This window comes from Crocodylus porosus, unplaced genomic scaffold (assembly GCF_001723895.1).
Source record: "Crocodylus porosus isolate Cpor-Errol unplaced genomic scaffold, CroPor_comp1, whole genome shotgun sequence".
Classification (NCBI taxonomy): Eukaryota; Metazoa; Chordata; order Crocodylia; family Crocodylidae; genus Crocodylus; species Crocodylus porosus.
This window is the reverse complement of record NW_017728906.1, coordinates 84,829,531-84,843,130: the sequence shown is the minus strand read 5'-3', so window position 1 is coordinate 84,843,130 and position 13,600 is coordinate 84,829,531. Positions and strand designations below refer to the sequence as shown.

Genomic DNA, 13,600 nt, shown 5'->3' with positions numbered 1-13,600 from the left:
TGTGGGGCTGCAAAGGACCACAAGACATCTTCTAGTCTAGTCTCCTGCATTGGGACAGGATCTCCATATCAGTGTGATAATTGTTGGTCTAACCTGCCCTTGAAAACCTGAGGTAAGGAAGATTTCATAACTTCCCTATATAGCCTTTTTTCAGCATTTCACTACCTTAACAAAAAGCTTTTTTCTAGGACCCACTCAAACTAAGCTACGAGAAAGGTTCAGAAAAGGAACCACAGTATTAGTCCTTATCTGGGAAGCATTTCAAGTAGAGCTAATGAATTGAGTAAGCAAAGAAATAATACCTACCTCTCCTCAACCAGCTGTTGATGAACTAATCTCGAAGGTCTCCTACTTACAGGATTCCAAGCAGTTGCAAGCTATTGAGTCAGAAATGTGGAAAATCCCTCCTAGGGATAAGCAGGCTTTTTTCAGGCAGTCTATTCCACTGCTTAGACATACAAAAAAAATAGAACTCTCCTTTTAGGAGAGACAAAGGACAAGTTATTTAAAACTTGATTACTAGCATCAACTCAGTTCTCTGTACTTGGAGCCAATGAAAACAGATTCAAAACAGATCATTTGACTTGTGTGTGCATTTTCTAAGCCACATGAAGCAAGTTTGGTTTAGGGGCAAATTCCTTTTCTGATGCAACCTTTTGCAACAATTCAAACTTTGACATTCCATTTAAAGCTATTAATGGGCTCAGAGTTAATCACAATTTACATGTTATATGACAAAGAAGTGATGTTTTATCATTTATATGTAATCTGTTTTATTTTTTGTGCACTAATGTGGATGTCAGCCTTTCCCAAATTTCCCTGGCATTTGCCTGCAGACAAAAGGAGCAATTTTACACTTCGCTGATGCTTGGAATGCTGTCTCTCTGCAAAGGCTAGAAAGTGTGTCCCCTCTCTCTGCTCCGCGGGTTGTGTGTTTTGTTTTCGTAACTAGAGGACTAGAATTTTGCAGTGTTGGATAAGGTAAATCCCTGCCAGGGCGAGAAAAGTTTTCAAGCCTCAATACAAGAAGTTTTCAAGCCTTGATACTTCAGAGGCAATAAAGGTAAAAGCAAAAAAAAAAGTTCTCCCAGCCTACATTATCATCATCAAAATCATGGTTGAAATTTGAAGTGAGCGTGAAATATGATCTCCAACCAGAAGTTAAAAGAATGCTGTTACCTATGTTCCCCTTTTTAAATTCTACCAAAATGTAAGTACCAGCAACTATTCAGCATACATAAATTGCATTAAACGCAAGGATTTTTGTGGCATTACATCTCAAAACTCACGTTGTAGGTATGGCAAGCGGTAAAATCTGCATTTAATAAACGGGAACCTATTGCACAGAAATGTAAGCAACCTGCCCAACATTACATGGCAAGTCCATAACAAGCACCAAGGAAGTACATTAGACACCTGACTCCTGGTCCCCCATTTTAAATATGAGACCATACTTTTGCTACAGGAATATCATTTTGGTAGATTTTTCCCTTGTTCACTGACCTTCAGCTGTTCAAACTTCCCTTCCTTGCCCACCACCCTCCTTCAGCCTAACCACTCAGCCCATGATAGCCTTATGTGCCAACATGATACGTGGAGTCATTTCACCACTGCCCCTTTAAGAAGAGATAAATATATGAACTAGACCATTGCTGGAAAGAAAGTTTTTCTTGAGTTCTTTTCCAAAGCTATACACAACTAGAACCAGTAGTTTGTGGAGTCCGTATTTCATATCTTTAACAACCACACCTTTTTACCAATGTTACCATATACCCTAAACTCAGAGGCTGAAGCTAGGTTTACATGGATGGATGTTATGAACAAAATTATTCTCTTGGATAGTTAACAGTAAGTTAAGCAGGAAGAGAAAAGGCAATTAAACTATATATGAATTAAGGTAAGGGAGTGGAGCCATGGGATCTATCAGTTGTACAGGCAGTCCTCGACTTACAACGTTTCACACTTACAACGTTTATAAATTGACACCCTGTTTCAACTTTACAACGCCAGTTTCAACTTACAATGCTTGATCCGATGCAATGCCATGTCAGCGAACAAGTTTGTTGCATCACTCATCTCCCTGGAGAACATCTGTCCAAGCTTCCTTGGACACTTTCTTTAAGAAAGCAGACAAGACTCCAGAAAAACCTGCAGGCAAGACTCCTGCAAAGACTCCAGCCAAGAACCCTTCAATAAGTTCAACCAAGAGCCTTTCAAAAAGTCCAGCAAAGTCACTTCAAAGAAGTCCTTCCAAATCAATGTGATTGCTATTTACAATATAAATACATTAATGTAGCTATGTTACTCATCTGTAATTGATCGAGTACAAAATTATGGGGTATTTTTGGTGAAAATAGGGTATCGGGCCTTGGTTCAGGAACCAATCCCCCATTTATAACATTGTTTCTTATGAGAAAATTGGTTCTGAGTTAAAACATTTTGACTTAAGATGCAGTTTTCAGGAACCAATTGTGTCCCAAATCCAAGGGCTGCCTATATATTAAGGAACAGCCAGATTCTTCTCTATTACAGCGGCTGAATTCTATTAAATTCATCATGCGACAGAACCAAAAGTAACAGGAGCATTTGACCTGAAGTCCTTTTTAAATCCCAGAGTCAACAAGAAACTATCATCTAGTAAATCTAAAACAAAGGTTAACTAAGATCCATGTATGTGAATAAAAATGACAAGCATTTTCTACAAACAGCCACTCACCAAAAGCAGGAGAGAAAAAGACAAAAAGAAAACCCAGCACAACTACTGAAGCAGGTCTGGATTTAAAGCTGTTTCAAATAACAAGCTATCTATGACAAAATCAAATGTAGAGCTCTTACTCTAAAGACTTTCTCACTTAAATAAAAAAGCGGGGGGGACTGTTCTTTTAACTGGTCAACTCAGTAAGTGGAAGACAACAAATTTTAAGAAGCCTTCCAGTTTTTTAAACCAGGAGGCATACACAAAGCAACAGAACAAGAAAATTGCATCACACTGCATGCAGCAGGATGGTATACATTCATTCCTAAAACGAATGTGGATGAAATTCATTTTGAGGAAGCAACTGCAATAACACCACTTCATCATTTGAGTGACACAGGTACTGCCTGAATGGTTTTAAAAATGGTATTAAGAAAATCACTTCAATTAGTTACCTGTTGTTGGGCATTGAAAGTAAAAAAGGGAAACTAGGAAAAGGGGAAGTTTTGTTTTGTTCATCTGATTTCATTTCGAGTCTAGGTGATTCCACCAGTCTTTCCCGCAGGCAAGTTTTATCATTTGACTGTGGGGGTCTTAAGCCCAAACAGCATAAAAAAGTATTTGAAATAGAAAGAGACTACCAAAACGATAAAATAAAAACAAGACATGTATACACCTAAAATTACTTTTAGGTGTTTTAAGTTAAACAATATTTCTGTTTCTCTTCAAGAAAATAACTAAGCGATCAGTTTAATGACACTTAACTTTCCTTATTAAAATGTAAGTATATCGGACTAAAGGAAGCTTACCCACTGGCTCTAGAAAACCATGAGACATTTAAAAAACACTATCCTTGATCAAAGTCTCCTGCTCCTCAGACAGGCTGTGGAGATATCTTCAGCTACAGAATAAAGGGAATGGTGGGGAAGAGTTATTTTCACTATAACTCCCATGAACTGGAGTGTTACCTTCCTTATCTGCACACATAGGTGACCTGACAGACATTTTCCTTCTTATTTTGACATAAAAATGTTTTCCCCCAAAAGATCATGAATGAGCTGAGGAGCTAGAACTGGGGCTGGCAGTTATTTGGGGCAGAGGGCAGCTTACTGAGTTTTGGCAAGCTATCGAGGGCCGCATGATAGGCAGCCCAGGGCAGATTAATATTAATTTTCTAAAATTTAGCGGCCCCGCAAGCTAGATCCAGCCCCCAGGCCGCATTTTGCCCACCCCTGGGCTAGAAGGGTAGGATCTCAAACAAGAAGAAAACAAAAACATATTGGAACAAAAAGTAGTTCTTGTTAGGATTTAAAGAGCAAATTTTGTTCTGTAGAATTTTGAAGTCAAATACCTAACAACTGAAGTGGTATAAGGCACCCTTCCCCCCTTCAATGCAAGAGTATTTATTTTGATCAGAGAAAACATACTAAACAGACAAGGGATAATAAAAGTCTTATTTACCAGATGTTCAGAAAAATTCTTAAAGTCCCCAGGGTCACATGTGGCCAGAGGTGTCCCTAGAGGTGAGCAGGGCCTGCTGCATACCAGCCTGTGCAGGGCCTGGGGCACAGTTCCCAAACTATGGGTCGTGACCCCAAATGGGGTCACAACATCAGCAGTCAGGGTTGCATGCCCTCCAAGATTTCTGTGCCCACAGCGGGGTGCGGGGCTGCAATGTAGCTGGACCAGCTCCAGGCAGGAGCCACCTCTGCAGCCCAGCAGATGGGACCCAGTGCAGGAGGAAGCACAGCACTGTCATGGCCAAGGTGAGGTGTGGCAGCATGTAGTTGTGCCCCTGCTGCTGCCAGGCGGGCAGGTGGAGCCTCAGCTTGGTGATACGGTGCTCTGTCCTGCACCAGGTCCCACCTCCTGGGGTGTGGAGCCCTCAGTTGGGGGGGGGGGGAAACAGAGCAGGGAGCCCCAAGCCCGCAGCAAGCAGCCTGCATCCTCCACCGCCCCTCCACAGGCTCTGCTATGCTATAGCCGTGTTACCCACAGGGGAGGGGACAGCAGGAACCAGGCTCCACACTCCACTCCAGCAGCAGCAGCCAGAGCTTAAACACTGCAGGGGGGTTGGGGGCAGGGTGCCCTGGCTCTGGGGCACCTGGGGGAAGTGGGAGGTGAGTGGCACCAGCAGGGCCAGGGTGGGTGCAGGTCGGGAGTGAGGGGCCATGCTGAAGAAGAGTTTGGGAAGCAGTGGCCTAGACTCTATATTTGGTAGGCAAACAAGCATTTCACTAAATGACCCAAGTAGCAGGAATATGCAAATACCAATTAAAACTAATATTTGCTCCAAGAGGTTCTAACCATAAACAGCAGCACTGGAAGATTACACACAGACAACTAGAAAGAAAGTCAGGATAGGCCCATAAAGCACAAGACTCAAACACATAGTATCTACCTTGAATGTTGCAGCTCCTGAATCAGAAGCAGAACAAATGCATTAGGGACACACAAGAGAAAACCAGCACATGTGCACCGCGCCTCTAATGCAATGACACTGCTTCTGGTTTGGAGGTTGGCATGCCTCAACGCAGTGCTGCACTGCACAGTATAGACTGTATCCTCAGGCCCTTCGCAAGCATCACCTGAAGTAGAAGTACACCAAGCAGTGATTTTTATAGTTTTAAAACAGCTTTCAAAAATATGAAATTTCACAGCGATGCAATCATTACACATAAATGTCACATACATGGGAAGACTTTGACCATCCCGGTATCTCTTCCCTTTAAAAGCAATGCAAGCGTAAATATCTGGGCAGTAAAAATTATAAGAGAGCTTGTAGGTTCCCTAAAGAAACTAGCAGGGGGAGTGGTGAGAGGAAGCCACAGAAAGGTAACCAATCATAGTACAATTACAATGGACAGAGTTGTCTGACTATATGCTGAAAATGCCTACCTTAACATTAAGGAAGTAATCTGTCGCAAACCTTTTCAGTTTGATTGACAGTATTTAAAGAGATATCCTGAACACTACAGAAAGAATGTTTTCATTTCCTGTGACTTCCCACATATTGGTTTTTACAACTTGGGCAAAAAGTAACTAAACCATTATAAAGTTGATTTAAGCAGTGCACAAGGCCAGCCAAGTTTTAAGTTGGAAATTGATTTTCTTTTGTGGTTGCATAATAGCCATATAGTGCCTATATTTAAGGATCCGTGATAGAAGACCAACAAATTTCTAATCTGCAGATGGCACCATGACTTGTCCCAATGGACCCACCAAATCATCTAACAAAGATAATTTTTCATTCATAGTAAAGACTGACAAGTTTACATCAACACATGTCAAAAACCCTCAAGCGTAAAAGTTTATTAATGGAGCCATTGACTTGTATTTTGTCCCAGCAGGCCTCACGTTAGATTTGTAAAGCAACATACCCATGGGACTTCCAGGGGCCATCAGCTTCTCTCTACTGCAGTTCTAGGAAGCTCTGTGCAAGGCAGTAGTACATTAGGAAGTACACTGGGGCAGTTACTGTACATTATATGGCAGCACAAAAATAGAAATATTCTTCTAAATACTTAGAAGGAAGTCATGCAGTAAAATCTACAGGTGATAGTAGGCTTCTATTTATTATTGGATTCACAAGAGTTTCCTGTGCTGTACTGAAAAAATTATTTGGCTCAAAAAAACCTAACCCCCCGCCCCCCCCCCCCCCCCCCACCCCCCAACACAAAAAAAAAAAAAAAAAAAAAAAAAAAAAAAACCCCAAAATTAAAAAAAAAAAACACAACCCAACAACAAAACACCACCCACAAGAGGAAGAGTGCTTCAGGACAAAGTTTAATAGATGACACTAGCAATTTAAGGTTGAGAAAAACAAGCAATGTATAATACAAGTAGCACAGCACAAGTCTTAATTGAGATGCAGTCTTGCTGTTGGCATTTACGCCTTCAAAACCACCCCATACCAATGATCACCATTATACCTAGGTAATGCCAAAGAGCATCTAAAGAGTAAGTACACATGCAACTAAAGATTAAGCATTAAGAAAAAAAGCACAGGCTAACGACACTAAGAGGGGATTAGAATTTAGCCAAGAAACAGTTCCACAACATTATACTGCTCAGCGTCAGAGCAGTGTAAAGGTCTATATCAGTATACTTAGAAATGGTATGGGGTAGTAGGTATACAGTAGTATGCTATGGGTACAGAATGAGTTCGAAATTCAAAGCACAGTGCTTGGAAATCTGTTTTCTCACAACCACTCCTCTCCACAGACAAAAATTTCTGTTCAAGAAACTCCTATAGGAAGTGCAAAGCTCCTTCAAGGTGTGTTCCATAGCCAAAACCCTCTATGCCACAGCCAGGTGGAATTCAATTCTACATCAGAACTCCCTGGCTTCTGCAGTACTCCAGCGCAGGGAAAATAAGAGACCCTTCAATTTCTAGTTATTTTAAGAGGAAGTCAGTTAATGAATTAACTATGCAAGCAAACAACTCGTAGAACACAACCATTAAAATCTGAGAAAGTTAAGACCAATATGCCACTTGAATACATTTACTGTTCACCTTCACAAATTCCCTTGCCCACAGCACACGCAGTTTTTCCACATTATTCAAAATCCTGACCCATGTGGATAAATACATTCTCTGTTCCAGTAGCTCAACCATTTTCGATTCAACTCAGAAGGACCACAACTAAAGGTGCACCGATATATCAGTACATATCATACCAGAACTGATAAAACAAAAATCGACATTAATTGGCAAAAATTTACATCACCACCAACTGGCTTTTTTTGGCTGATGTCGTCAATAACGTTGTCACTAAATGCCGCATGCACGCAAGCAGCCGCAGCACACACGCAGCTAGGAATGCAGCTCAGCAGCTTGGAGAGCAGTGTCCAACCAGTAAGTCGGGGGGAGGGGGGGAAGGGGCAGACTGAGGCCCCCACTGTGAAGGAAGGACTGAGGCTGGGACAGCCGCGGCCCACATGGGGTGGGTCAGGGTACAAAAACAGAGTTCGTGGCTTGTCCAGAGGGGTGTGGGGGCATTCCTGGCACTGCACACACCCCCAGCAGAGGCATGGGGGGCTTCTGCCTCCCCCTACACCCGAATCTCTGCATAGGATGAAAGCTGGCTGCCCGCTGCGTGCTTGCGACTGGGGCTGCTCCAGCCTCTGCCCAGCAACTGTGCTCAGGCCATGGCAAGCGGTGGCAGCACTGGGAGGGGGCAGCTACAGCTACCCCAATATTCGACCCCCAACAGACTTACCAGCCAGACACTGCTCTCCATGCTGCTGGGCTGCATATTGCCATTCGGTTTGGTATCAGCCAATATGGCTGGTCAATAATTGGCCCAGTATCAGCCCAAAAAAATCTTTATTGGTGCACCCCTAACCACAACAGATCAGAATGTTTTTACCTCTATAAATGCCCAATTGACATTTCTGGGTTTCTTTCATATACCACATTTGCATACCTAACAGTGCTGACATTGCATGACACCCCTGATAGGATCTCAAGGCACTGCAGGGCACCACAAGACACTAGTTGGGGATCACTGCTCTTTACAGACACATTTCGACTGAAAACATCTATAACAAATTATTATTCCATGGAATAATAGGCAGAGTTAAGCTTTTACATGACTAATATAGAGAATTAGGCAGTTATACAGTAGAAGTGGATTTATCTCAACACTAATAGCATGCTGTTTTGTTATTATGGTACAACTTCATTGTAAAAACACACACACACACACACACACACACACAAAAACTTCACTGGACAAGTAGTTTCAAAGTTCACTGAAAAGAGGTTTCACCATAATAGGATTAGTCATTTGGCTGCATCATTATAATGAGAAAAAAGTAAATTTCTGCACTTGGAACTATTAAAAACAAGGGGTTGCACTGTACTCTCTTTCCTATAGTTTCTTGTGCAGCTCCAATGCTGTCATTCTTCCTCCTCCCCAGCTGTCCCTCTCTAGAGGGACTTGTGTTTTCTGCCTACTGACATACTCACATTCCTCCCATTAAACCTACTTCAGCATGCTCCTCTGCTCATGAACACACACCCACCATGACATATTCAACAGGGTTATGGTGGAAGGAAATGAACATAAAAGGCACAAGTGTTTGAGTTACAAGGCTAGAAAGAGAAGCAACAGAATAAAGAATATCTGCATTCCAACACGTCACAGAGCATGCAGGTGCTGGACAGAAGTCTTCAGCCCTTTTTCAAGCCCCACAGTTTTGCCATGTGCCTCCTCATTGCAATCTGTGCCCCTCAGTTACTGCAGGATATGAAAGATGCCACCAAACAGCAATGTCAGGAGAGGAGAGCCTATGAGAAGAGTGTTACAGACAAGAGAGACAACCTGTGAAAGAACAACAGTGTCAGGGTCAAGAACCTGATGGTGGTTAGAATACTTGTAGGTTAGGGGCAGGCAATTATTTCAGGCAGAGGGCTGCTTACCCAGTTTTAGCAGGCTGTCAAGGGCCACATCGGTAGCCCTCTCCCTTGACAGGAGCCCCATCCCCTGGTCACCATCTTGGGACCAGTATCTCAGGGCCAGTACCTGTCAAGGGGATCTGAAGCTGCTGACTTCACTCCTGGAAGCCTCCTCTCTCTGTAGTGACCCAAAGACTCTTACAGATACAGAAGCTGATCTAAAGGGAATGAACAGGCAAATCCAGACAGCAAGGATACTACAGGTACACCAATACATTGATCCATATTGTATCAGCACCAATAAAAGGAAAATTGATATTATCAGCAATCAGCTTTTTTTGGCTGATGTGGCTGATAACGTTGCAGATATACACCGTGTGTGCATGCAGCTGCGGCATGCACACGGCCAGGAATACAGCCCAGCGGCCTGGAGAGCAGCATCTGCCCAGTAAGTTTGTGAGGGAAAAGGGTGTGGTAGGGAGGGGCAGATCAAAGGCCCCCCCATGGTAAGGGAGGGAGTGGGGCTGGGGCAGGTTCTGCCCAGCTGTGGCAGGGCGGGGCTTGTGATAGAGCCGCAGGCAGACTGTGGCAGGGGGGCACACAGGGGAGCAGCTCTCACTTCTGCGTGGACCCTGGGGGAGGTATGGGGGGGCATGTGCCCTCCAGATCTGTGCATGGAGAGAGCAGGCTACCTACCCACTGCAAGCGCCGGGCTGGGGGCTGCACCAGCCTCTTAGTGTGGGGGCTGGGCCAGGGCTGTGCTCGGGGCAAGTGGGAGCACTGGGAGAGGGTTACAGGGTGGCTATGGTGAATTTTGTGGTGGCTGTTAACCTTCCCCTGTAACCTTCCCTCCCAGCACCGCTGCCACCCACCCCAAGTACAGCCCCCCTGATGGGAAGAGGTTGGCATAGCCCCTGGCCTGAGCCTGCAGCCCGTGCTCAACCTGCACACAGATCCAGGGGCACATGCCTCCCCAAACGTGTTCACAGAGACAGGAGCTGCCCTCCTCCCCACCCCCCTGCAGCCCTTGGATGAGCTGCCCACAGCTCCATACCATGCTACACCTGAGCTGGGCAGCACCTGCTCGTGCCCCAGCCCCACTCTCTCCCTCACCACGGAGGCCTTGATCTGCCCCCCAATAGTCCCCCTTCACACACCCCTTCCCCCCCAAATGACTTACCAGCCAGACACTGCTCTCCAAGCCTCCGGACTGCATATCAGAAATCAGATCAGTATCAGCTGATATGGCTGGTTAACAAATGACCCAAAAATCCTTATCGGTGCACACCTAAAGTATACAGTTGTTCTGCAAGGCCTTCATTCTCTACATCAGTGCCCATCCTCTCTCCTGCCCCCTCCAAACATATCCAGATCCAGTCTTTTCACTTGGCCCTCTTTTCAGACATGCATCCTTTCTTGCTCTCATTAACTCTCCTGCAACTACTCAAGACCCACGCCTAGCTGTCCTCTGCAAAAGGAGAAGGGGAGCAGGGATACAAAGCAAGGAAAACCTATTGCATATTTTCTCCCCCACACACACACCACACCAGTCAAACCCAAGGTTTCAGAGCTTGAAAGGCATGACAGTGGTGCAGTCTAACATACTGGAGGCAGTACTTCCACAACAGCGTGCATCCCACCCACTCTGCAATTCTCCCTCAAACCCCATCACACTCCTTTTCCTTTAAGCACCATATCCAGCTTGCCTAGCAAGGTGCAAAATAGGCAGGTCAAGCAGACAGCAACAGACTCTCTGAAGCAACATATGAAAAATAGAAATCTTTATGTCAACTTGGCAGACCTGCACTACAAGCAAACTGAGATGGGCTACACCAGAAGGGGAAATTAGCTTACATAGCAGCTGGGAAAACAAGGACTGAACAGTTTAGAACTTCAGCATTTTCCATCATGTCTGGGTTACAGCATATACCTATTCAGAAATAAAGGCCTAGAAATAAAAAGGGAATAAGAACACACTAGAAAAGTTGCTTTTTCAAATAATTACCAAGCTATGGGCATTTTCAGTCAGCAACAAATGATATGTCCAAAGTACGAGGTCCTGAACATGAAGAATATTCATGATATCCATTTGGACAACAAAACATTTTCAGTCCAGTCAATGACATCACAAAACAAAACAGACTGAACTTGCGTATTTACTCGAGTCCCTTCCACTTGTTCAGCTTCTTTCAGCACTAACTGCAGAGAGTATGATTAAAGGAGTATTAGGCACTATAAGGATTTCAACCAGTATGTCTGCTCTTGCCAAATGGCTCATTCAGTGATCTTCCTGGTAGATTTAACAGTTTTCATGAAGTTCACTGCTTGGTCAAAATGAGGCTGACAGACGTACCTCAAAGACAACAACATGCTGAGGAAGTTGTTATGACCTTCAGATCAGTATTTTAATGATGGAAGTCTGGCAGGGCAGAGTTGCATCACATAGACTAATTCAGCAATGCATAAGCCAGTGGTTCTCAACTTTTTGTGTACCAGGACCCATCTGTAAACATCAGTGGCCAGCCCCAATGCAGCGCCCCTCACTTCCGACCTGCTGCCTCCCACCCCCAAGCCATCAGTGTGTGGGGCAGGAGGGAGGGCACAAGCAGCCTCTGGCAGCCTGGAACTCTGCCAGCCTGCAAGGGAAAAGCCAGGGTTTCCCAGGTCTCTCTCCTTTAAAGGAGAATGCATTTTAAAGTTTATCTGAGATCCTTTCATATATTCTTACAACCCACTTTTGGGTCATGGCCCACGGGTTGAGAAATGCTGGCATAAGCTCGCATAAGCAGCTGCTTACTTCATCAGGTTCTAATGCTTATTCATCCCTGAACCAGCCTGTCAGGTGCAACTGGGCCCTGACATGTACCCAACTCCAGCTGAACATAGCTGACTACCTCTCCACACACAGGAAAAAGGAAGGGAAGAAGGAACCAGACAGGAATCTCGGCATATGTCCTACTCCCCCCTGCGGGAAGCTCTGCAACTTCTGAAGACAGGTCAGTGCCTCAGTGATTGGACTCTTCAGTCATCTCAAGACCCAGCTGCATGTAGTATGGCAGAGAACCCCCTCACATGGAAGGACTGCAGTAAACTCATCCTTAAGGATTTGATCATTTACCCATACCCCTTCCCCCTCCCTGAGGCCCTCAAGCTCTCTCCCAGCACATACAGCCACACTGAATCACAGAAATGGAGGAGTGTGGGCATCTAGTCCCACCCCTTACTCAGAGAAAGACCCTCCCCACCTCCCTCATTGCAATACACACTTTGCAATGAGCCCTCAGGGTTTCCTCAGCTCTGTTCTCCAGCATCCAAGGCAGAGGTGTCAGGCCAGCGGCTCTCAGCCTGCTTCCACGCAAGCCCCCCCCGGGAAATGCCCGTGCTGGGCGCTCACCCCTCGCCCGCCTCCAGGACCCCGCCCGAGCCCCGCTCCTGCAGCACAGAACTCCGCCCCCGCCCCCCCGGGGCAGAACGCTGAGACCCCCTCCCCGCGGAACGCTACGTCACAGCTTCGGGTTCTGCCCCGCGGATCCCCCGTGCGCGAGAGGGTGACGTCACCGCGAATACAGCTGCCCCTCGCGCTACCTGTCTTCGCTCTTGCCCTTCTGCTTCTTGCCCATGGCGGCGGCTGCGGGCGCTGTGGGATCGTCCCTCTGCGTCCGCCTCAGCAGGCTCCGGCCGGCCACATCCGCACGCAGCCCAGCGCATATGGTGCGACGCCTCCACTGCGCAGGCGCCGTCACCCCGTGACCCGGCTCGCCGAGTGCGCGAGGCCCGGGCGCAGGAGGGACACCTCCTCGGCTATTCCCTGCAGCCTCCCGCGCCCCTTGCGGCCGGCGGGGGAAGAGCAGCAAGGCCGCCCCGACGGTGGCTCGGACCAGAGTGGGTGTGCGCTGGTGTTGTGCATACTTAACAAAATAGGACATGAGCCCGACTCTACACGGGCTCCATTTAGCGCGGGAGAGAAAAGCAGGAAAAACACCAAAGCCACCTGGAAAATGTTCTTGGCCCAGCTGCCCCAGGAAGGTTCAGTGTGTTAGCCATAGGGGAAAAGCTCTCTTCCTCTCTGTCTGCTGGCCATAGGGGTACCGTATGTCCAGGTTCGAAAAAGAGGATGCTCCCTTCCCCCACACCAGTAGGTGCATGCCACACAGACACACACAGGGACATGCACACACACCCCCCCACACACATAAACACATACAGCAGTAGGGTGAAGATAAGTCATTTTTTATGATAGCAAACTAGAAAACAGTAGAGTCCTGGATGACAGGGACAGACTTTCCATTACTTTTAAGCTGGCTGCATAACACCACCAGAAAAAATAGTTCTGTATTTCAGTACCAGACACCGGCTGCTTGAGGTCAAAGAGACTGGCCAATTTGAGGGCGTACCATCATCTAGTCTCCCTCTGGCTACACAAGTTATGGTGATGGGGGATTGCTTGCAGGCTCTCCCTCTAGCTTGCTCTGACAGCCTTTTGGCTAGGGGCAAGTGAGGCT

The 13,600-nt window shown here is 46.0% G+C and overlaps 1 protein-coding gene across 3 annotated transcripts in view; it reads right to left on the bottom strand.

Annotated features, from left to right (window-relative positions):
• EIF5B (eukaryotic translation initiation factor 5B) overlaps positions 1–12,827 on the bottom strand; it is a 39,908-nt gene extending 27,081 nt beyond the window's left edge. For 2 of the 3 annotated variants that reach the window (XM_019529489.1, XM_019529490.1), the window contains exon 1: positions 12,684–12,826. In XM_019529489.1, coding sequence (XP_019385034.1) covers positions 12,684–12,718 — 35 coding nt within the window. In that variant the 5' untranslated portion in view covers positions 12,719–12,826. Of the gene's footprint in view, positions 1–12,683 lie in introns of all 3 variants that reach the window. The other variant, XM_019529491.1, reaches the window with a different exon arrangement.
• Between the last annotated feature and the right edge of the window lie 773 nt (positions 12,828–13,600).